This window comes from Penicillium crustosum, assembly GCF_028827405.1.
Source record: "Penicillium crustosum strain IBT 35664 chromosome Unknown utg000004l_segment0_segment0, whole genome shotgun sequence".
Classification (NCBI taxonomy): domain Eukaryota; kingdom Fungi; phylum Ascomycota; class Eurotiomycetes; order Eurotiales; family Aspergillaceae; genus Penicillium; species Penicillium crustosum.
The window spans coordinates 194,149-217,384 of record NW_026623125.1 but is presented as its reverse complement, the minus strand read 5'-3'; the positions used below and the strand labels follow the sequence as shown (position 1 = coordinate 217,384).

Sequence of the window (23,236 nt, the reverse complement as noted above, 5' to 3'; positions counted from 1 at the left end):
ATTACCTTCATCCAACCTCATCACCCTTGTGCGTCTTTACGCGACCGATTGGCATTTCCACCCTTTGGGTGTGTGCAAGCATTAATAACTCCCGAGGTGCATTTAAGAAAAAATCTCCTTTGACAGACTCTAAGCAAATCAGATTCCGCCAAAGCACCATTATATAAGCGCGTGCATAAGTGGACGACACGTCGATGGCGCTAGTAAATTGCTCCTCAATGCGCCCTCGGGCATCCGGGAGAGAAAGTCCAAGGGCCTAGTCCTAAAAGGAACACAATCCTTCCTGTTTGGCATATTGCCTTGCAACAAATATTTTCAAAATCGGTCTCTGGCCAAAGCAGTCATTTCCATTATGGCTCTGGCACTGGCATCCGCCGCCCAGCTGAAACCTGACATTCGGTTAGCCCAGGCTGTTTCAGATTTTGAAGCGGACCTTTCAACCGAGCAGAAAGCAACTTTTCGAGAAGAGAAATCAAGTGTACTCACATCACCTCCAAAAATGCAAGATGTCATGCGTCTCACCGCCGAGTTTGATAGAACTTGCGCCAAGGGTGGGCGCTGCTTTGGGCCGAGACTAGTAAACATGGCACAAGCTGTTCAACAATTTACTGCCCTAGGTGATATAATCGTTGGAGGATCACAAAACCTCGTCGCTTGTGGCATTTGGACGGTATTTCGTACGTCTTTGCTAGTAAGTATCGGAGTTCGCATCATGCAGACACCTTTGCCTAAGATATGATTCTAAAATTACATGGGTATATTGACAGCTGCTGACCACAAAATCCTCCTATCTGGAGAGTATATCAACCCTTCTTATGAATGTCGGTCGATCTGCTCCTCGCTTTGAGAACTTGGCCCTGTTATATCCCCGTTCTCGCGATTTACGAATATCACTCGACGAGTACTTTATTGTGGTAGTTCATCTCTGTCATGATATTCTGAAATTCACAAGAAAAACAAATTTAGGGAAGGTTGCTTTATCCCTGTCCGACTCGAATCTCAAAAAGTACCGCGCAGACCTTGACACTTGGGGGAATGCAATCAAGGACGAAGTGGGGGTTTTGTTAGCGACTCAGGTTGGAGACGAAGCTAGGATGAACCATCAGTTCAGAGAAATCTCTGCTAGGTTCTTTAAAGCTACGTCAAAACAACACAGCAATGATGCTCGATGGCGAATCTTAGATTTCTGCTCCGAGTTTGATCATCTGACAACGTGGAAACAGATCCGAAAGGCAGGCAATACGAGTCTCTTTTCTCACTGTCAGAATTACTTGATGTGGAGGCAGAGACCAGACTCCAACACGCTCATCTACTCGGGAAAGCTTGGGGCGGGCAAGTCTGTCATGCTTGCTAACATGGTCGATGATTTATGTCTTTGGGCGCGAGATACGGCAGTTGCATTCTTTTTCTCGCGTCATGATATTTCTGAAAGCTTGAAAGCCGAGACCATCATTGGTTCCATAGCCCGACAGTTACTGAGCAGGTCTTTTGATTCAGCTATGGAACCGGCCATTCTTGAGCTGTGCGAAAGAATTGAGAAAAGTACCTCTCTGGACCGATTTACAAAGATTCTTCACCTACTCAAATTGAGTAATCCCTCTGGTGAGCGAGCATTTGCACTTATTGATGGGTTTGATGAGCTCGAAGAAACCGAGAGAGACACACTACTTCGGTATCTCTCTGAACTGCAACAGACGATTACAATATCTATCTGCATCACACTTCGTCATGACCCAAATTTTCCGTTGAAAATCAAACCAAGCATGGGTACTACGATCACCCCCATGCCCAATAATGCATGCGAAATCGAAACATTTGTTGCACAAGAGTTGATGAGATGCGTGGAGTCCAGGAAGCTCGTTGTTCGTGATATCACATTGCTTTCTGACATACAAAATGCTCTCCAAACGGACTCGCAAGGGATGTTTCTCTGGGCAGTTCTTCAAATAGAGTCTCTGTGCTCTATGGAAACCGACAACGCAATTCATTTGGCGCTTGAGAACCTCCCGAAAGGTCTTCCCGAAACGTTTGAGCGTATTCTACAAAGGTCAGAGAAGACTGGATCGTCACCTTCTTACCAGCGGCCGATACTGGAATTGCTATCTGTGGCTCAACGTCCACTCACAGTGGACGAGCTACGTGAAGCGTTAAGTGTGCTTCCTGGTGATACGAACTGGGACCCTTCACGCCTTCTAAATAACATGATGAAGACTTTGGCATGTTGCGGAAGTCTTGTGTGTATTGATGAAGAGGAATTGACCCTACGCCTGGTACACCATAGTGTGAAGCAATATCTTCTTGGTGGGCTTGTTCAATCCCATAATGGTCACCTATCGAATGGGAATCACTCAATAGCTGAGAAGTCCGCTCATGATAGAATGTCCGGCATCATTATCACCTACCTCAATTATTCGGTATTCGATCGTCAGCTGGTGCGAGGGGGCGTTCCTGATATCAAGGCAGGACAAGTCTTAAACAAAGCTATTCACTTATCGCAGTTCTCATCCAAAGCCACTAATATTGCTTTGAAGTTCCTTCGGGATCATGGAACTCCCGATTTTAACATGGCCGGGGTCCTTGCTGAGGCAAATCGGCTTCGGTTCAAGTCCGAGAATCAATTCAAGTTTCGGGACTATGCAAATGCCCATTGGTCATTTCACGTTGCTCGATCCCTCCCATTGGAAAAGACACTGCATGATTTGTTTCAAAAACTGTGCCGCCAAGGTAGAGTGCCTCCCATTATAATCGATGAAGATGCCACTTTGCTTCTTTTGCGTGCTGTACAAACCGGGTGTGATGATGCGATTAAACACGTTTTGAGTTCATCCAACGTGCCCGTCAATTCTCCTTTAGACAGCAATGGGCGAACAGCACTACACTTGGCTACGATGGGCTCGTTCAAGGGCACAGTTCTATGTCTCCTTCAATCCCATAATATCAATCTGGCTGCTCGAGATGTCGACATGAAAACACCTTTAGTTCTTGCATTTGAGAGACGGGATTTTCCCGTGGTGCAAGCCTATTTGGACTTCAAATCAGTCTATAACAAAACCAATCCTTTAATCATTGAGCTTCTACCACAGGCTGTTCAAGTATTAAATGCCCAAGACTCTCAATTTGCCCTCAAGATCCTACATTCAGCAGTGATCAATGATGATGAGGTTCTAGTTGGCATTTTTGCATCCAGTCCAGTCGAAATCACTTCAAATCCAGAGGTGTGGAGTCTCATTCACGCAGCAGCAACGCGCGGGAACAGGACAATCATTCAACTCATGTTCGATCCTGTGAGAACACCCTGCCTCGATGATAACACAACACTCATGTATGAGCCACTCCATTTAGTTGCCGAGGCTGGCGATGAATATCTTACCAAGTTCTTCCTTGACTCTGGAAAGATAAATGCGAAGTCCCGTGACAGACGTGGCCAGACACCCCTTCACAGAATCACCAAGCGATATAACGGGAGAAGTGAGCATATGTTTCTCAAGCACCTCCTCCTCCTGGAGGCACCAGAGGCCGCCAACCAGAAGGACCTTCGTGGCCAGACGCCGTTACACCTAGCTACTCTGAACGGTGACCTAGGAACTGTCCGCCTTTTGTTGCATTACGGTGCACATCCTCGGTTGGCCGATGATCAAGCATGTATACCCCTGCATTACGCAGTCAAGAACGGCTATCTCGACGTAGTCCGCTCTCTTATCTGTTTTGACAAGATATCTGTGAATAGACGTAACTCACAGCGGAGGACTCCTCTACATATCGCCACTATCAAGGGCTTGGTCGGTATTGTGTCCGAGATTTTGAATGTTCCGACTGTAGAAATCGAAGCCTCGGATTTGGAGCGTCGTACTCCTTTATCATATGCAATGGAGCTTCGTCATGCATCTATTGCAAAGTTGCTGTATGATTGCGGGGCAAAAAGGCCTAGAGTGCCCGATAGTCGAATATTTGAATGTTCTTGAATTAACTTGGCACCGATTACTAGTAAGCACTCTCTAATTTCTAGCCAACTTGCTAAACGGCCACCTATACTCTATATAGCTACAACCCCAACAAGGGGAACTATACTTAGGTTAGCTTTGATACTAAATTTTCATTGAGCTAGGGGCACTATATATAAGTTCAAATCGGATGAGATATGTTTTTGGAATATTTTCATTGAGAAATGCTGGATTTTATGCCCATCCACTCAATATATATATATTTCTAGCAGAATGTCCAGATATGCCCTAGCACCAACTACCAAGTACAACTTAGCCATTTAGTTAAATAACCTTCCTATTTAACATGGATTCAATCCGAGTCTCTTAAATATTGTATCTACAAAATATACCTAGGTGTACCAAGTAGACCGCTACCGACCCCGATTGGGGTTGTCCCCGCTTATCGACGCGGAATCAACAACCTCCTTCTCCAATCCCCGCGAACTCCATGTCAACACCTACTTTTGATTTAAACAACTTCAATTATACACTTCGTCCACACAATTGACCAGAATACATCGAGGCATACCAATAGCGCTCTCCGCCCCTTACTTCTCCGGCCACGCTGTCCGTACCAGCGACAAACTCACCATGTACGCTCCATCTGCTCGTTGAATCGCACAGCAACTAACATGCCTTCCAACACCAGGGGCGTCTTCTCCCTGATCATTATCAATAAAGCCGGTGGTCTGATCTACCAGCGCGAGTTCCAGTCTGGCCTGCGCAACCTTTCCACAAATGACTACCTTGTCCTAGCCGGCACCTTTCATGGGTAAGCTGGCAATATCACAACTCCCCTGGAACAGCCACCTGACTTGGATTCTATAGTGTTCACGCAATCACTCGCTCTATCACACCGAAAATTCCCATCGCTCAACCAGCTCCCTCCCCCGCAACCTCTTCAACAGGAACCACTGCTCCTGCGGCGTCCGGTTACTCCTACCCAAACCCCGGTGTACCAGTCTCCGGTTTGGATTACCTCGAGACCGACAAGTTCCGATTGACCTGTTTCCAGACCCTGACGGGGACAAAATTCTTGTTGTTCACAGATCCCTTGACCGGTAGCGTGGACACAATCATCCAAAAAATCTACGAGCTCTATGCGGACTACGTGATGAAGAATCCATTCTATCAGATTGAGATGCCAGTGCGATGTGAGGCTTTCGATCGGCATCTGGGGGCGTGGTTGAGGGGGAGGGCATAGCCCCGACCGACTATGGGACCACGCAGAAAGGGGATAGACATCATGACTTTACGAACTAGATACGTTTTGTTCCTGTACTTGTGTCCGGATATCACTCCGTCTCGTATAATACCAAATCACATAATATATTGCCCCTGCACACACTGTAGAACGTACCCGAAGGTCGACTCTCGAGAATACAGGACAAAAGCACAAGTAAACGCCGGGTATGCATCACAGTCATATTCGAATATCCGGACCTTACGCGGTGTCCATCTTGTCCTCGTCCTTCTTATCTTTGTCACCGCTGGACTCGCCATGGCCCTCCTCGGGGATATTGCCCAGTTGCGTCTTGCCCTCTTGTTCCTCCCGATCACGCTTCTCCTTCTCCTGTCGGTTCTTTTCATCCTCCATCGATAAACGCAGGGCGAATGCCAGTTCGGGGTCGTTTTCGGCGGCGTCATCAAATCCAAATCCACCAGCCTCGCCATCGCCACCGCCGCCTCCGCCGACCTCGGCATCCTCACCAGCTAGGATCGGGGTCAGCTGCAGCTGATCGCTGAGAAGATGGGGTCCGGGTGGAATGATGGCGAGGTGGGAACCATCGCCGCTCTTGACATTCTCAACGAAAGCCTCGAGCTTCTTGGTCTGATCGGATTCCAAATCTCCGAAAGCTACCACATCGATCGACACGTTGTTCTTCTTCATCTTCTTTGCGAGCTTCACGAGGGTCTTTTCATCTTCTTCGATGGGCGAGCAGGAGAATACGATGATGCGTTGACGCTGGGACTTTTCCATACGGTGCTTGAGTGCCAACTAAAATACCATGGATATTAGTTGTTGAGACCCCAGGCCTCGGATATTGGCTGGAAGTACGTACCGCTGCAACCTGGATGGTCGAGCTGAGATGAGATGTGCCGTGAATCTTTGTTCGGTGCAGACCGGCGAGGATTGCGCCAAACTCGGGTGTGAAGGTTGACAACACCTCGGGGCCCTTTCCGCCCATGCTCATAAGGCCGACAGCTGACTGGGCGTTTACACGCATCTTTGCATTGTGAATGATGCTAACGGCATCGACTTGAGATTGCCACCGGGTTGTTCTGTGACCATTAGATGCCATCCACAGATGCAAATAGAGTACCATCGGATGTACTCACGTGTAGTCTCCATTGCGACTGCTTTCGCTGTTGTCGACACTGTAGCTTAGAGTCAGCAAAGTAAGCTAATATAGAGGATGAAGAACGTCATACATGATCATAGTAGCTTCCAGCGTCATGATGGCGGGATCTAAAGGAATTAACGATGTAAAAAAGGGCAGAACAGCAAGTGATTAGGAGATCAGTGTATGGGGGATGAAGACGGATGACGAAGGCGAGGTGGAAGCTCTGTATTCTGCCACTGCTCTCCGCTCGGTCACGCTGTTTGTTGTGGTCCTCCTTGCTCCGCACCTTAACTTTAGCCCTTCGTACTTCGACACATCTCAAGTCTATATCCCTTGAACTCTACACAATGCCTGCTGTTAAACGCAATTCAGACGCTATGGATGTCACCCCAACGGGTAGTCCTACTAAAAAGATGCGCTTGACGCAGCATCAGAAACAGGCGCTGATGGATAATCTACAACTTGAAAGTGGGTTGAACTGTGGGTTTACAGAGTGAACACAACGCTAATTTTTTTTGCCACAGTCACTGAGCGGGCACGTAAGCTTCGTGCTCAATATGCTCTTCAAGCAAATGACCTCCGGGCGCGCATTGAGCGACGCGTCAATCGGATCCCAGTCTCGCTACGCAAGGCCAACATCGGCGAGCTCCTCGAAAAGCACAATGCCGCCATGAACAAAAAACAGGTTGCGTCACCTTCTCGGAAATACTCGCCTATCAAGGTGTCGCGTAATATCACAAGCATCTCCGTAGACCCAGAAACCTCTACCACACGCGACGGTAGAGCTCGGAGGGGAAGGTACGATATACCGCAAAACGATTTATTACTCTGACTGACGAAATATGTAGCCACGATGGTCACTTCTCTGACAAGGAGAATGCCCCTGCCAGTCGTGAGCCAGAACTCAAGAACCCCAAGCGTCGCGTCAACCCAGCCGGACCAGGCGGGGCCTCGCGCATGGCATCTCAGGAAGTACGGGGCAACGAGAACCGCATCCTGTCTCCCAAGTCCAACAATTCCCGAACATACCCTCACTCGCCCTTCCGTGCATCCCCCGAGAAGGGTCAACCCTCATACCTGGCGCGCCCTACCTCACCGTTAAAACCGTCCAGTCCGTTGCGGTCACGCGGCCACACTGTGTCTGCAGTCAAGGACCAACGGCCTCCTTCACAGGCTCAGAGGACTGCTACCCGCGCCGCTACAGGGCCCAAGACTATTCGGTCACCTTTGTCGCGGCCAGCCACCCGACAAGGCGAGCGCAAGAATAGTACAGGGTCCACTGCGTCTTCGGGCACAACAGTAACAAAGTCCGCACGGACTGGTACCGGCGCAAGAAAAGCCACTACGGCATCTGCTGCGGCTGCCAAGAGGCCGGCTTCTCGCGCGCAGGCGGCATCAATGGCTATCAAGAATACCCCCACTACTGCTGCAATGCGCAAGACTACCGCTCCGGCTGTGACTGAAACTGCGACTCGGACTCGAGCACTGCGCAAGCGAATTTAGACTGTTTAGATGAGCGCATAGATACATGTCTGCTGTTTTGGAGTTGGTTGGGATTCTGTCTCTTTGAGCGTGGGTGCTGTCTTTCATGTTTGATTCTTCGGCGTGATATCATAATGGGTGTTTTTCCTTCTCGGGTGGGGGTATGCGTTCATGGCCTTGTCCGGGATATCTGAATAAAGTTCTTTTAAATCAATCCTCGCTGTACGAAAATCATAGTTGGTCCACAGGTCTTCATCGGCCCGTGTAAATCGACCACTCTGTAGAGACATACTACGTGATTTCAGAGGGGATCAAGCACCTTCATTCCCTTGGCCTGGTGCATAATGATATCAAATAATGAATTGAAGCATCGATAATCAAAGTATAGAGGATTGTATATACATCTCGAGGGGAAAATGCGAAGTGACTGTATTATCCAGGACGTATCCACAAATATGCAAGGCTCTACAGTACAAGCACCTCCCTCAGGCAACTACAAGCACAGATATCATAGCAATCGTGTTGATTGAACAAATAAGAAAGGAAATAAAAGTTCCCTGGCTCCTGTTAAGCAAAAGGCCAGGGGGAGAAGAATCAGAGAAGAAAGGAAAAAAAAGGGGGTCTAGGTATAGCCGTAGCCTGGCCCACAAAAAAGAATGAGGCATGCTCAGAAATCAAAAGCGAGAGAGAATGGTAAAGAAAACAGGACATTTATGCCCAGAGGGACAGGTATGGGTATGGCTGATCCCTCGAATCAGATGCAAATGAACAAAGATAAAAAAAAAAGGTGAGGCATCCCAGCCACTATAGAGATAGAGAGAAAACAGAAACCGATCAATAGCGACCAAGGTGCTTGTTGATCACTTTTGGGGGATTTTCATGGAAGGAGAAAAGAAACAGGGTAAACTCCGTCAACCAGCCCTGTCACTCGACAAAAAAAGAAAAGGAACAGAACGCTAAGAAGGTCCCAAGAAACAAGAAACGAAAACACTCCACAGAGATTGAATCAGACGGATTGATGCATGTCGAGGTCGGATGATGATGATGATATATCGCAGTATTACAGCTATGCAGGAGTATAAGGAGATCCAGTCTACCCAGTAACACCCATGGCACCTGCACTCGGACGCGGCCTGTAGGCCACGTTTGAGGATTGGCCATCAGGTGCCCCTGCAATTGGCTGGCTACTGTTGCTGGTGCTGCGGTCACGGTGATACGCTGCTGGAGGAGGAGGACCGAAATCAGGTCCAGCCTGGGGGTTGGTGCTTGTCGAATGAGAGTGTCCGCCGGGCCCGGGCACATGGCGAACCGAACTTTGCATCTGCCAGGCTGCATCCTGAGATGGATCGGTCTCGATACGCGCGGAAGCTGGAGTGCTGTTGGTTCGGTTAGGGGTGGTGATCGTGAATGTCTCGCCACCGTTCTCCGGTCTCTGTGAGAAGCTGCCTCGACCAATATCGCCATATCGTTTAAGGATTTCCTTGGTTGTCACTTCGGCATTCTCCCTGAAGAGAGTTGGATCACCCAAGACCGATTGTAGGTCTTCTGGGATCTATTGATAGAGTTAGTATGAATATGAGAAGACCTCAACCTGGGCGACTAACCTCGCAGAATACATCGTTATATGCGATCAGGGCATTCACGGCTTCAATGGACAAGAAGCTCTCCTCCACTGTGCTATTTTTGGCATTGGGGTAAAGGATATTAGGCGTGATGACAGTTGCAAGATTGTGGATGTCCATCTTGCTTCCGGACTCTTCATCTACATGTGAGAAGGATGATGTCCAGTTTAAGAAGGCAAACAGGACTTCCATTGTATCACGGTGGGCTTTGGGAAGCAGACAACATGTCAAGTGAAGTAGTCGCCTCTGTTTCTCCGCGTCATCCATTTCTGCGACACAAGTTAGCATTGCACGAGCCGACTGATGACCATGACATCAAAACTTACTTTGTGAGATGACAAATAGTCTGTGTAGCTTGAAAGTCAAGAGTGGGTCGGGCATCTCGCGGAGGAACTTTTTCAAGAGAGCTGCGATCTGCACAGGAGTTTCCTTTGTCAGATCAACTTGCTCATACTTGGTGTCGATTAACTCCGCGGTATCCTTCAATCGGCGGATGTTGCCGTTCTTTCGGAAGACACCCTCGACAGACATGTCCATCTGCCGCATAGCGCAAACAGAATCGTCGACCAACGTCGGGATGCGGAGCGCACCAGGGCCAACACCGTGGCTTGACTCTGTGCCCTCCTTCTCGACTAAATAGTCTAGACCGACACCGAAGACACCCTTCTTCTTATTACCCTTCTTGTTGTCTTTGAAGGCACGACCGAAGATGTTCCATATGGTCGGTTTGCGAGACTCAATCAGAGAAAGTAGCTCCTCCATGCTGAAATAACCCTCCACCAAGGGTTCCATCTGTAGTACAGCAACGTGGCGAACGATGAAATATTCCAAAGCAGTTAATTCCGAGAAGTACCGCTTGGTTCGAGTTGGCTCCATGAGGGCCTCCAAATTTCCACTCGATACTCCCCGTTGGTGACCGTGGTTGTACCTAGGCATCGGCTCTGTTCCCCCAATGAGCTTCGTGCCAGCATGCCTGTAAGCATTAGGTCGCTGCTCCTTGGCTTGCTCCGCCGCAACAATACGGGGGATGTCATCTAGCGTCAAAGCATCCTGAGCCCCGAAAGTCAGATCCGTAACGGTTTCGCCATTAGCATCCCGTTCTTCGACAATCTGGAAACCGTGGCCCCTTGGGTCACTGCCATCATTGCCAGATGACCCTGGTCGGGCACTTCTGCCTTCTGGTCCGTTGATGATCCTAGATGCGCGGGCGTGTTTGTATGTTGTGGATAGGGTTCGCTCGTTGCGAATAGAGCGTAGCCGACGCATCTCACCGACGGTCTGCTCAAGAGATGTTTCTTCGAAGCCATCTCGCGGGGCACCGCCGTATGACTGTCGAACCTGACGGGACATTCGACGGCCGTCCTTGTTGTCATGATCATTCATGTTGGGCTCGTCTGGGGCGAAGCAAGTTAGACAAACTGCCGGCGGGATGGGGGTAAGGTAAAAGTATCCTACCTGAAGGATTCGGCAAGGTTCCCCCGGATCGAAGTACGGCGAGAAGCCGTGCGAGGGCCACTTTCAGTAAGAAAACAAATTGTTGCAATTTTGAAACCTGAGTGAAACCACCCGTCACAGCAGAGCCAAGTTGCATCTGATGGGCGCAAGCGCCGCAGTAGACTTGTTCCTCGCTGCCGTTCCACAATGCGTCTTGGATGTCAGCGGTCAAGTCCTTCTCACATGATTTACATGAAAGATGAGGCGGCTTGATGTGCCAACGGCTCTGTCCCAATTGAACACACTCGTCGTCAATCGGCTCTTTACAGGCGATGCAACAATCTGAAAGTTGATCGGCTAAACCTTCCACTCCGGCCATTAGGTCGACGGGTGTATCATCATCTTCGCGCCCGGCTAATGAGTCCAGATCACGGAGGTGCTCCAGGAAGTTTGTTAAACCGTCTGGGGCAGACTTCTCGCGTTCAAGCTTGAGTGCACCTTGTAGACCGATGCGGATAAGGAGTTTGAGGTAGTGGGCGAGACCAGTCACTAGGGACAGAAGTTCCTGGGTGACGCCGAGTTTGCGTACCCCGGTTTCCTGGGTTTTCGATAGGAGGGCGAAGAAAGCGACGATCTTTTTGCAGAGAAGTTTGGCTTCGCGACCATAGGACAGTTCTGGTTTGGAAGAATCAGCGATCGCTCCCGACGATATGAGATCAGCTACGCGAGACTTACCTTTTAACTCGTGCGATTTGATATAATCCGCCAGCTGATCAACTGCACCAAAGAGGATTTCCACATGTTCAATGAAGCGCTTGGCCACGAGAACACCATCGATGTAAGCGCCATTGCTGACATGAAGCAGCATATCTGAGATGCAAGCGGCGGATGATTCTTCAAAGGTGGAGAGGGTGTTCCAAATATTAAACACCTTCTCTTCCATAATATCTTCTTCGTCGCGAATATGCTTGCGCTCCTCTTCGCTGGCATCCTCATCCACCGGCGGAGGCTCCCATGTTTGACCGGCAGGGGATAACCGGACATTCCAGAACTTGTGGATCATATAACATTCAGGGTGCCAGTGTTGATTTTGACCGTTGCGGAAGATCTCGACAAACTGTTTTAGGATTGCAGTGTGACATCCATGGCATCTCTGGGCGAACTGGGTTGAATAGTGAAAGTGGCAGTAAACCTTACTCTCATGCTCATAGTAAGAGTCCTGAGCACCGAAGACGGTCGGACAAACGGAGCAGGTAAAGTGCTCAATGTGATACTTCCGGTCTAACGCTGTAATGTATGAACCACGTAGTGCGCCGCCGCACTCATGGCATAGGAGGTTTAGTCGTCTAAAGTAATCGGTTTCGCAAAGTGGAAATTGGCAACTTGAATCTTCTGAATCGACGGGGAAAAACTTCGAAGCAACGATCTCGCCACAGTCCTGATAGAAGGGTCAGAGTTAGAAAAGACCCCCAAAAGGGTAGCCAGAAGAAGCAACTTACTTCGCACTTGAAACACTCCAGATGAAAAGTACCGCCCAACGCTCGCACAAACTGACCAGTAAGAGATTCACCACACTTCTGACACAGGCGGGACGAGCCGCCGGGAGACTTATTTGGACGCCCGTTCACTCGCGAGCGATCTCGGGGTGTTGAACGGTCGCGGTGGCCAGCCTGGTCAGGACCCAGGGCACGACTCGAGCGCCCACCATCTTCCTGGTTCACTGGAGTGATTGGGCTTGGACCTGCTGTTCGCGTTGATGGTGAATCGAACGGAATCAAACTGTCTTCGGGGGATGTGGGTGTGTTTTTCGTGTAGTTAGCCCCGTAGCCAGAGGTGTCAACGGTGGGACGGCCGCTGGGATTGCCTGCGACCAGGCTGGCTGGGAGTCCACCGGGGGGGCATCTTGGTCCCCCGTCAGCAGAAATATGGTGGGGTTGGTTGGGTTGAATCACGCCGAACGCTGCATGCAAATAATTGATAGGAAGGAACAGGCGAGGCGACGTGGTAAACGAGATTGATGGGAAGAGTTAAATCGAAGATGCAACGCGGTTACAGGTTGGCGGGAAACTGAAACTGAAGGTAGGCTGGGCGCGTATGGTCGAGAGTCTGATTCTTAAATTAGAATCCCATGCTTTGGGTGGTTTACCCGGGGTCGCTGTTGTTCCCTAGAGTATACTCACTCTCACGCCATGTGAAGACACGTGGGGGTAGGCGATGCAGTAGTGACGGAAATTGCGCGCAGAATGACCGGTATCGAATTGGGAAGGTATAGAGGAAGGTTGCTCTGAACGAAGGGTCTGAAAGCGCGCAGGCTAGAGGACGCGGGGGCCGGTTTTCGAGGGGATTGAGAGCTTTCCAGGTGAGACCAACAGAGGGCGCGGATTATCGGGCGACAATCATCCCAAAGTGAACCGGCAAATTCCAGGACTCCAAGAACCAGATAGGAAAAAAAAATTAAGGTGCAAGGGCGAGGGGAAAAGAAGTGGGCTGGGGAGGAATGGAGATGGAGATGGCTTGGGCATTTGTTGCCCCCCCCTAATATTAGTTCGGGACCCTGAGGTCACGTGGTCTATACAATATCCATTTCTACTGGTATATGGAGAGATTACAGGGTACATTTAGGATATTTTGGATGTGATTAGAGGATATTTAAGATTCAATTAGATCGGTTTCAACTCAAGTATCTGGGAAATATCAACATTGCGTGGTGTACTATGTGCATGAACAAAGTAGACACAGCTTATGGTGTACTCCATACCGCCCCCATGTGCCATCAGTGCTTTTTATAGAACCTTCTGCAGATTAGTATTAATCAGCTTTAAGAAGTGATATTTCGTTTAGAGGTATATTTTTCCTTTGTGTGTTGTAGTCGTAATAGATGCAGCCTTAAATAACATTAAATGTCTATGTATTAATTATATGGGATTTTCTGTTGGTTCATACATGTGTACATAAATAAATGTACGGAGTATAGTTCACAGGTTTCATATCTTCAGGATAATACATCAAATACACGGAAAGATTCAATACACCAGGTACATACACCATAACTACATGTACATATGTAGTTATGTAGTTGGATATTATGATGTATGTTTTGTAATTTCCAAAGTTTCCAGGGAGATCCATGGAATAAGCATCTCATCAGACTGATCCTTACATATATACTCCATACATACATTATTTATGTATCTACTACATATGTGGTGATTACCCGTACAAGTGGAAAGTGGGAGGCTGGCAAAATGACGTGGGTAAACAAAAACCAAAATAGCGAAAAAGAGAAGATGTATACGATATACGAAAATTAGAAATAATGTAAACTCCTAGAAGAAAGATAAAAAAAGATAGAAAAGATCAAAATCAGAAGAACAAAATCAAATACAAAAAAAAAAGAACAAGAATAAGACAAAGGTGGAAGAAACAAACTTGTCCTTGCGGGTTCACCTGGGGTTGCGTTCCCTCCTCTTTCTTCTTTAAGGACACCCTGCTTTTGATAAACTTCAATTTTTCAAAGTTCACCCCCTACTTTCTTCCTTCTACAGTGTACGTGTGGACGCATGATCAGCTCACCCCACAACTCTACAACATAGACGTTGCAAGATGGGTGACCAGTGTACTCTACGCCTTGTCCGAGTAGGTTTCTAACTACATATATCTATTTGGGCAAATTACCCGAACCAATCACTAATCTCCGCATTTCTTCATCAGGAACTGAGACAGGTTGAGCGGAGTGAGCAACTTGGTACGAGATCTCCGTACCTGGGCTCCTGGACACTTGAAGCCACTCTATAGACACTCACATGCTGACCTCGGTACAGCTTTCACCGTCCGTTATGAAGAAAGCAACATTCGTGACATACAGGCCCTCATCATCGGACCCCCAGGCACCCCATACGAACTGGGCTTTTATGAGGTAAGAGATCCACCCATCCAAGACTGGCCCGAGCTCGCTTCTTTGAACTATTCCCAGGCTGCTAACCAATTGCAATTGTCCACCAGTTCTCGATCAAAATTCCGTCAGGTAAGATGGTCTTTTGCCGCGTAGCAAGCACTGGCTAAATGACAGCGACATAGATTACCCAGCAAATCCTCCGGTAGTGAAAATCCGGACAACCAACAGGGGCCGAACCCGCTTTGGTCCTAATCTGTATGCCAGTGGCAAGGTCTGCTTGTAAGTGCGCTTTGGGGACCATACAATTTCTACAGAGCCCGACACTGACATTTTCCAGGTCGATCTTGGGGTAAGCTGGTCTAACAACATAGATGGCATTTATGGAGCGCTGAACATCGCAACAGAACTTGGCATGGTTCTCGGGGTGAGCAATGGTCGCCTGCGCAGGGACTCGAATCTGTTATGCTGTCAATTCAGAGCCTCTTATCATCAAACCCGTATACACTGGAGCCAGGGTTTGAGGGGAATGAAAGGGCGAACGACACGGAAAACATGGAGATCTACAAATCTAAGGTGGGACCCCATCTGTCCAGAATAAGCTTCGCAATGCTCACATCTATACCAGATCCGCCATGAGAATTTACGACTGGCAGTCATCACGCCTCTTGAACAAGCCTTTCAAACTTCGTCCCCTCCTCGTCGAGTGGCGCTGAGGGTCTGTCACGAATCGAGCGCGGAAGAAGAGAGTGATATTGAACTGGAACCCGAAGCCGGATTGCTCGCTCAAAGCAAGTTCCACGACTTCTGCAAGCGACGCTTCCTGTGGTACCTTGAGTTCTACCAGAACGCTATTGAGAAAGGTATCGTGGATGAGGCACGCAGACAAGGAACGCCATTCATCCAAATGCCGTTTGAAGGATATGGTAATACTATGAGCGGAGAATGGAACTACATCGACCTGCAAACCCGTTTGTTGGCTCTTCGAGACCGATTGATGGAAGAAACACACAAGTGGCCCGTCGAGGGTCTTGCTCTGGTCAAGGAAGATGCCGGAATTGCAGTCAAACTGGCGGGTCAACATGAACAGATTGCTGCAGAAATGAACTCTTGTCCTCAAGTCATCGATCTGTCGCTGGTTGATGACAACCCGTTCGTCTGGAGACTCACCTATGTTGGTCGCAACGAGTCCAGACTGGAAGGTGGAATTATCAAGATAAAGATTTACATCAGTCCTCGACACCCAGAAGAACAACCCCGGGTCTTCGTCGAATCACCCTTGTACCACATTCGTGTCTCCAAGCTGGGTGTGTTGATGTACCTTCCTTCGCACGCTGAAGAAATCGGCCAACACATCGAGGGCATCATCAACACACTGGAAGACGACAACCCTCCATACAATCCCCTTATGACAGTCAACCCAGAGGCAAGCGCTCTGTGCTGGGGTTCGGAAACAGATCGCAGGCTCTACAGGCGCAAGCTTCGAGCATCTCTGGAAGAATCATGAGGTGAGGTAGCTCATTGTTCCGGAATGTGCGTATTTGCTGAGCAATGTGTCATGCAGAAGGTTATCCATATGACAGTATTCTGTTATCATTATCAACCCAACCTCGCTTGAACTGTATCGTTTCCCTGCCATTACTATGTCTTACTTTCCTTGAGTGATATCCCTCGAGATGGCGGGGAGACCGGGGATTATGGGGTATGCGGCTTCGCATGCCATTTAACACATGAAAATCGATATTGATATCAAACAGCATTCATAGGTACACAAAAAGGGCATCCGTAACTTTTGTGATAAAGTGTAATTCGTGTATACTGAGTACGTACAACACACGGATGAGACAATAATGGAAGACAGCACAAGGTATAGCTCCATAGCTAGGATGCATGAGATGAACAGGTTACCATCCTTTGGCTGTAACTATATAGATAGTCTGTGCGAAGTTCATCCAGTCTGGTATAACTGGGGGATGTTGGATACTCCCGAGATTGTCCCAAGAAGGGGCTTGGTTAGCCAATGTTAGCCAAAGTACAAACTGAGGGTTGGAATAGCCATACCAGGAATCTCATTCATAGCTCGATAGCAATCACAAATGGTAGAGTGCCCATAGCTGACGGGAGGCCTCGGACGGAACAGAAATATAGGGATCATGGTGCCACAGACCAATCCAGTAATCACAAATTCTTTGAATTTGTCGGCGTTGCGGGCGATTCTTGGGCCTCTGCCACTTGGGCAGTGCGTGGACATTTGCCCGGATGTTCAGAATATCAATCATCCTGGTTTCAACCCTTGCCAGCCCATTCGACATTTGACATTCGTCCCAGGACACTGAATAATGGTCTTTGAACATGCCTTTCCAACGCCGAGTCTTCTTTGGGTTCTCAAGGCTCTCGGTGATCACCTTGAGATCGGCCAAGATATTTGCACCTGGAATCGTGTGGCTTTGTGCTTGCGTTAGCAGGCCGGTGTGATCTGACCTTTTGTTGGAGAATTTGGGAGACATGGTGAAGGAATGTTGTCTGGAGGATCGGGAGTCCATCTCCAGACCATCAAGCCTGAGCCTGTGGCTGTCAAGCTCTGCTATCAGGGTATCAATATATACATGTCTGTGTGTGTGTAGAGTCAAAGAATTTTATCCTCTTCCTGTCACTTTCGACATGATGGATGACCTATCACCGAACTAGTGTTCAATGTTATTTCCATCTCCATTCAAATGTTTACACCGGACATGCAGTCCAAAGACTTTGGCCAAATACTTGGCGCGATTCAAGTTGAAAATCATGGGCACAAGAATATTCTGTCATGTCTTTTTTAGGTGTAAACAAAGGTGGCACAAAAAGCATACTTTGTGCACTTCCCATAGATAAATAACCAGGGATAATGTGGGTATTCGATAGCACTTGGGATTGATGCAAACAAAGCTCGGATACAAGGCTCAAGGGATGGTCCAGCGGTGAGTCTGTTCAAGAAATCGAATGGATATAATATATAAGGGTTTCTCTTTATTTTCGTCTTTCTGTTTGATTTTGGCAAATGTTTCCATTTACCAATAGATGGCGAACATAAACTGGTTGTCAGTTCGATTGCACCATAGAACAAGTGTGCTCATAGCAAAATAGAAGATAAATAGTTCATATCTCAATGTGAAGTAGAAGAAGTAGAAGAAGAGAAGAAGGAAGAAGAGTGCCAAGTTGGGGTCGAGCCCATAACCCGCACGGATCACCTGATTATCTCCGCTAACTTCCCCGGCCCCTTTTCACTCAACTCCCATCCCCAATCTACAAACAGCAAATCACATTATGTCGGCTAAAAAGCGCACACTGGAGTTGGGTAATGTCCTGGTGGTCGGAGGCTGCGGCTTCTTGGGGTGGCACATTGTCGATCACCTGCTGAACTTCCCCTCCGAGACCGACCCCAGTTACGCTCTGCCTAAGCCCGTTGGCGATGCGCGTTTCGAGTACCCGACTCTGGGATCACGCTACCCAGATTACCACTCGACTGTCTCTGTCGTTGACTTGCGCACCACCAACAACCGCCTTCCCGGCGCTAAGTACTACGATGGCGATATCACCTCCGCCGAGTCCATGTTGGAGGTTTTCCGCGCCGTCAAGCCTGATCTTGTTATTCACACTGCGTCGCCATCTATGATTGAGGGCAACAAGCCCCTGCTACGCAAGGTTAATGTGGAGGGAACGCGGACGCTCCTCCAGGTCGCTGGTGGCGAGCATGGCGATTGGGGTGGTAAGTGCAAGGCGTTCGTCTACACTAGCTCCAGCTCCGTGGTCCACGACACACAAAGTGATTTGAAGAATGTCAATGAGGAATGGCCATACATCCGAGGTCCTGCACAGAAGGAGTACTACTCCGAGACTAAGGTGCGTTTTTATTATTGTTATTAAACATAGTTTAATCGGGATCAATCACTAATCGGACCCCTTGGGTCTATCCAGGCCGATGCCGAGGAACTCGTCCTGAAGTACAACAAAACGTCCCCCAACCAGATGCTCACAGCTGCTATCCGCCCGGCCGGAATCCACGGAGAGAAGGATACAACAGTCACACACAAGATCCTGGAGCACGGCTCCCAGGCTTCAGACAGAGTGTTACGGATGCAGCTCGGTGATAACGACAACCTGTTCGATTTCACCTATGTCGGCAATGTGGCTTACGGTCACTTGCTTGCTGCACACCGGCTTCTCGCAAGCTATGACCTTCACGCGGCTGGCAAGGGCGGGCCCCTCGACTACGAGCGCGTGGACGGCGAGGCTTTCAACATCACCAATGATTCCCCCGTTTATTTCTGGGATGTCACCCGTGCCATGTGGGCTCTGATCAACCGTGTCGTTGAGCCGGAACAAGTCTGGGCTTTGCCCGAGGGTCTCCTTGAGACCGTCGGTGGTCTTGCTGAGACTGTCATGGGATTGTTTGGCAAGACCCCGCGTCTCACTGCCCGGACAGTGCGATACTCATGCATGACTCGCTACTATTCGACTGAGAAGGCCAAGTACCGCCTGGCTTACTTGCCTGTTGTGCCCTTGGATGAGGGAATTGCCCGTGCTGTTGGATACATTGTTGCCCAGCAACAGGCGGACGCAGGAAAGAAGGCATTGTAATCCGAAATTAGATCATGAGATTAAAAAAAGGCATCTTATGCTGTATTAATATGACTGTTTGCCCCAAAGAGGAAGAAAAGCCGTCAATACTATGACCCAGAAGATCGTACACCAGCAACCTTAGTTATAGTTCTATTTCCAGGATTATAAGATAAAAAGATCAAAAAGACACCCACAAGTACATACTTGATTTTTTAGATTAGTGGAGGATAATGATGAATTCCTAATGTAACGCGAGCTATCTCCTTGGTAGGGGTCACTTGTGTATACGTCGATTTGATGTACTTCCTGTGGTTAGCTGACCGGAAGCATTGCTTTAGTGTCGTTTTATGTAATGTAATACATCTGTGCTTGAGCGCCTGGGTTTGTCCTATTGGAACATAAATTGAAGTGTGCATGTCTAGTCTCTGGGGATTGGGCCTATGGTCAAGCTAGCGACATAGCGCTATCATAAGTGACATGGGCTGCTTACCACTGGACCTCCCATATATATACCTATGTCTCTCCAACTCTGTCCGCTATGAAAGATGTTACCTACATAGGTATATGTTATGTGCTACTTAACATCTCCATATCCCACGCTGCCATTCTTAGCTCCAGGTGTTGGGATTGGGCTATCATGAACATGTCCGAAGATGGCATCTCTTTGCACCGAGAACCTCTCAGTCAAACTGCATCTCTGACTGTGCAGACAAAGTTGAAGGGTTGTCTCTCTTCAGACTCACCAGGTTATTGCTACTAGTGATGCCCTCAGCGGTTTTTCGCATCCGTGGACGGTGAGCTAGGCGACTCAACTTACTAGCTCTGTGCTGATGGTCCTCTCCATTGAAGACCAACATCAGAATTTGAAGGGTGGTGGTGGGGACAAAGTGGACGACCAGCCTCTACCCTTGGACGTCCCGTAAGCGCTCTCCTCAACCCATCAGATCAGCCTCGTTATCCCCTTTTGATGCTGACTTGGTGTGCTCGACTTTCCGCAAACTCAGACGCGCAACGATCATATACCCAGTGCCCCACCTTCCTCATGATGTGGCCGGTGACCGCTATCTCCTAGATGCTGCAAGAGGAAGCCTGTCTCCTCCATGGGCACATTCTAGTGTGGTTTGGGGAAGACGCCAATTAGGTACGTACTGTTGGGTAGAATGGGTCATCCACTTACCATTCTTGTTTGCATTTTGTCAGCAGCCATTTTTACAACAATTAGGTAAACCAGTAGTGATGAATACCTAGTTAGATATGTAAATGTCAGCCAGAATATATTGTTGAAAATAGTTGTATATAAATATATAATATAACAGCCATGTCCTTTTGAAAGAAATGATTAGCAATAAAGGTGTTGTCCACGAGGTTCTGGATACGCAGATGTTACAAAACCACGTGACTATCTATAATGGGAAAGTGGGCCATATATCCACCCATGGATGAGCCTGGGCACTTTCCATGGTTGTGTTCTGTCAAAAGTGTGGTTCGGGGTGTTAAATAGTCACGTGAAAGTGGATCAAGCCATGGGTATTGTACTAGTCCTGCAACCCGACAACACATTTTACAAAATTTGATTCAAGCAAGCGGTTCTCCTATTTTCCCCTGCAACTCATCAGATCTCAAATCTCAAACCGCTGTGACAATGTCCGATCCCGAGAAACAGTGCTCCGGGACCGATTGCGACAATGAAGCTGGGACGTTGCAATGCCCGACTTGTCTGAAGCTGGGTATTAAAGGCAGCTACTTCTGCGATCAAGACTGCTTCAAAAGGAATTGGGTATGTTACATCTGTGTGTACATCTCTCTGACTAAGAATCTAACATTGATCGTACCTAGGCCACACACAAGGTGATGCATAAGACAAAAAATGGTAGCCACTATGCACCGGTTATTTATGGCTTTGTTCTCTAATCGCGGTATAGCTGGCGGATTTTATGACCCCTTTCCAGCATACCCATACACTGGCTCTGTCAGACCTGTATATCCACTCTCCCCGCGACGACCTGTCCCCAAAACAATCAAGCACCCCGACTGGGCCAAGACTGGCATTCCACAGCGTGAGATGCGCCTGAGCAGGTCGAAAGTCGATTTGTTGGATGCAAAGGGTCAGGAGGCCATGCGCAAGGTGTGCAGGCTGGCTCGAGAAGTACTCGACATAACCGCTGCAGCGATGAAGCCCGGCGTGACCACAGATTACCTGGATGAAATCTGCCACAATGCTTGTGTTGAGCGAGAGGTGAGTGGAGTTCATTCCTACCCCTACGTGAAGCATGTCAGGCCTTTTTGCTAAACCGCGGGCAGTCATACCCTTCTCCACTTAACTATAACCACTTTCCAAAGTCATTGTGTACATCTCCGAATGAGGTTGTATGCCACGGAATCCCTGATCAGCGAGTCCTTCTTGATGGCGACATTCTTAACCTCGATATTTCTCTGTACCATGGCGGATACCATGCCGATGTTAACGAGACTTACTACATCGGCGACAAGGCCAAAGCTGATCCGGACTCGATTAGACTCATTGAAACGACCCGGCAGGCCTTGGACATGGCCATCGAGATAATCAAACCAGGTGTACCAATTCGAGAATTTGGAAAGATCATTGAGAAACACGCAGCCTCTAGGGGCCTTGTCGTTGTCAAGACTTGGGGCGGCCACGGTATCAACTCGGAATTCCATCCTCCTCCTTGGATCCCCCACTACGCGAAGAACAAGGCTGTGGGAACATGTAAACCTGGGATGACATTCACGATTGAGCCTATCCTAGCTTTGGGGGGCAGCCGAGAAGTATATTGGCCGGATGACTGGACAAACGTTACGGTGGACGGCAAACGGACAGCACAGTTCGGTGCGTATCGAGCTCTCACAGGTCTGTTGTAAACTCTAGATGCTAACCTGGAAATCGATAGAACATACTATGCTCGTCACAGAAACGGGCGTCGAGGTTTTGACGGCAAGACTGGAGAACTCTCCAGGAGGGCCAATTCCTATACCGGAGGTTGCAAACGGAGATGCAATTGAAAAGGCAACGAAATAATTGTATGGGCGAGTGGAAACCGGTCACATATGGACTACTGACTGGAAAAACTCGAAACTCGGTGTATCAGCACCCATAATCTCGTATTTTGACCTATGTCGCTTGAAGATGGCCGCCTGTGTAAATCTAATTTACATAGACTCGGCCGATCAAGCAATAACGCACGAATTTCGAACCGTGCTAACATGTAGATGTCTCATACGATCTCCAATATGGTCTGGCCCAGGTTCTTTTTGCTGTTGTGCTTGTGTTGCGCTTTTCAGGTACGGCAGGTGAAATAGCAGCCCGGTGACTAGTAGATCGTGTAACGCGGTTGAGTCTGCTTCTGAGATTGGCCCGTTTGCCATAACAAGGGCGTCAAAGTTAGAAGTTTCACCAATGCCGGCGTAATTTGCACGTTACACTTTGTCATCCACCTACCGAAAAAACACCTCCCAGCACCTCCCATACGACTTTGATAAATATGAGGAGGTATGGAGGACCCGCGTGGACTACCGTTGCCGCTAGTGGGACACTAAAACATATACCAGCTGTAGGGTCGACACTGAAGGTGGAGGTATATTGGAGATACATATCCATGGATATGTATTTAAATTGCCGTTTTTCCGCACACGGATTGAGCACCGCCATGCTGATCAATCAGAGTTACATACACGTCTAATTGGATTATGACTTGTCATTGAGAATGAGTCAAAATAGTCACGTCGACCCCGTATTGATATTGATTAGTAGCTTGGGTCCTAGTTCCCCGCATGATGGTGTCTATTTAACCCCCCTAGAATATTCCATTTAGATATTTCCCACATTCAACGGAATAGAAGATATTTCTCTCTTTATCATAT

The 23,236-nt window shown here is 48.4% G+C and overlaps 9 protein-coding genes across 9 annotated transcripts; 6 read left to right on the top strand and 3 right to left on the bottom strand.

The window, feature by feature from the left end:
• Positions 1 to 352: 352 nt before the first annotated feature.
• Positions 353 to 4,072, top strand: N7487_009127 (ankyrin repeat domain-containing protein; the record flags this gene model as incomplete). Its single annotated transcript, XM_056876857.1, has 3 exons — positions 353 to 670; positions 768 to 3,901; positions 4,042 to 4,072. 3 exons carry the CDS (start codon positions 353 to 355, stop codon positions 4,070 to 4,072), a joined length of 3,483 nt encoding a protein of 1,160 aa, XP_056725437.1.
• A 543-nt stretch (positions 4,073 to 4,615) lies between these two features.
• On the top strand, positions 4,616 to 5,187 carry N7487_009126 (trafficking protein particle complex subunit 4; the record flags this gene model as incomplete). The annotated part of the gene is made up of 2 exons (XM_056876856.1): positions 4,616 to 4,755; positions 4,812 to 5,187. 2 exons carry the CDS (start codon positions 4,616 to 4,618, stop codon positions 5,185 to 5,187), a joined length of 516 nt encoding a protein of 171 aa, XP_056725436.1.
• Positions 5,188 to 5,427: 240 nt separating this feature from the next.
• Positions 5,428 to 6,442, bottom strand: N7487_009125 (proteasome regulatory particle base subunit RPN10; the record flags this gene model as incomplete). Its single annotated transcript, XM_056876855.1, has 4 exons — positions 5,428 to 5,982; positions 6,047 to 6,266; positions 6,324 to 6,362; positions 6,417 to 6,442. 4 exons carry the CDS (start codon positions 6,440 to 6,442, stop codon positions 5,428 to 5,430), a joined length of 840 nt encoding a protein of 279 aa, XP_056725435.1.
• Positions 6,443 to 6,675: 233 nt separating this feature from the next.
• Positions 6,676 to 7,831, top strand: N7487_009124 (uncharacterized protein; the record flags this gene model as incomplete). Its single annotated transcript, XM_056876854.1, has 3 exons — positions 6,676 to 6,796; positions 6,853 to 7,126; positions 7,177 to 7,831. The coding sequence occupies 3 exons, from the start codon at positions 6,676 to 6,678 to the stop codon at positions 7,829 to 7,831; spliced, it is 1,050 nt and encodes a 349-aa protein (XP_056725434.1).
• Positions 7,832 to 8,903: 1,072 nt separating this feature from the next.
• N7487_009123 (GTPase-activating protein LRG1) lies at positions 8,904 to 13,057 on the bottom strand (the record flags this gene model as incomplete). The annotated part of the gene is made up of 7 exons (XM_056876853.1): positions 8,904 to 9,362; positions 9,415 to 9,701; positions 9,759 to 10,826; positions 10,888 to 11,541; positions 11,602 to 12,304; positions 12,366 to 12,768; positions 13,053 to 13,057. The coding sequence occupies 7 exons, from the start codon at positions 13,055 to 13,057 to the stop codon at positions 8,904 to 8,906; spliced, it is 3,579 nt and encodes a 1,192-aa protein (XP_056725433.1).
• Positions 13,058 to 14,469: 1,412 nt separating this feature from the next.
• N7487_009122 (ubiquitin-conjugating enzyme E2) lies at positions 14,470 to 16,265 on the top strand (the record flags this gene model as incomplete). The annotated part of the gene is made up of 8 exons (XM_056876852.1): positions 14,470 to 14,502; positions 14,578 to 14,611; positions 14,688 to 14,782; positions 14,869 to 14,890; positions 14,944 to 15,040; positions 15,099 to 15,110; positions 15,166 to 15,334; positions 15,387 to 16,265. 8 exons carry the CDS (start codon positions 14,470 to 14,472, stop codon positions 16,263 to 16,265), a joined length of 1,341 nt encoding a protein of 446 aa, XP_056725432.1.
• Positions 16,266 to 16,848: 583 nt separating this feature from the next.
• N7487_009121 (uncharacterized protein) lies at positions 16,849 to 17,265 on the bottom strand (the record flags this gene model as incomplete). Its single annotated transcript, XM_056876851.1, has 1 exon — positions 16,849 to 17,265. One exon carries the CDS (start codon positions 17,263 to 17,265, stop codon positions 16,849 to 16,851), a length of 417 nt encoding a protein of 138 aa, XP_056725431.1.
• A 796-nt stretch (positions 17,266 to 18,061) lies between these two features.
• On the top strand, positions 18,062 to 19,445 carry N7487_009120 (C-3 sterol dehydrogenase/C-4 decarboxylase; the record flags this gene model as incomplete). The annotated part of the gene is made up of 2 exons (XM_056876850.1): positions 18,062 to 18,637; positions 18,713 to 19,445. 2 exons carry the CDS (start codon positions 18,062 to 18,064, stop codon positions 19,373 to 19,375), a joined length of 1,239 nt encoding a protein of 412 aa, XP_056725430.1. The 3' UTR covers positions 19,376 to 19,445.
• Positions 19,446 to 20,999: 1,554 nt separating this feature from the next.
• On the top strand, positions 21,000 to 22,394 carry fpaI (putative methionine aminopeptidase, type I; the record flags this gene model as incomplete). The annotated part of the gene is made up of 5 exons (XM_056876849.1): positions 21,000 to 21,134; positions 21,194 to 21,227; positions 21,280 to 21,593; positions 21,659 to 22,205; positions 22,267 to 22,394. The coding sequence occupies 5 exons, from the start codon at positions 21,000 to 21,002 to the stop codon at positions 22,392 to 22,394; spliced, it is 1,158 nt and encodes a 385-aa protein (XP_056725429.1).
• Between the last annotated feature and the right edge of the window lie 842 nt (positions 22,395 to 23,236).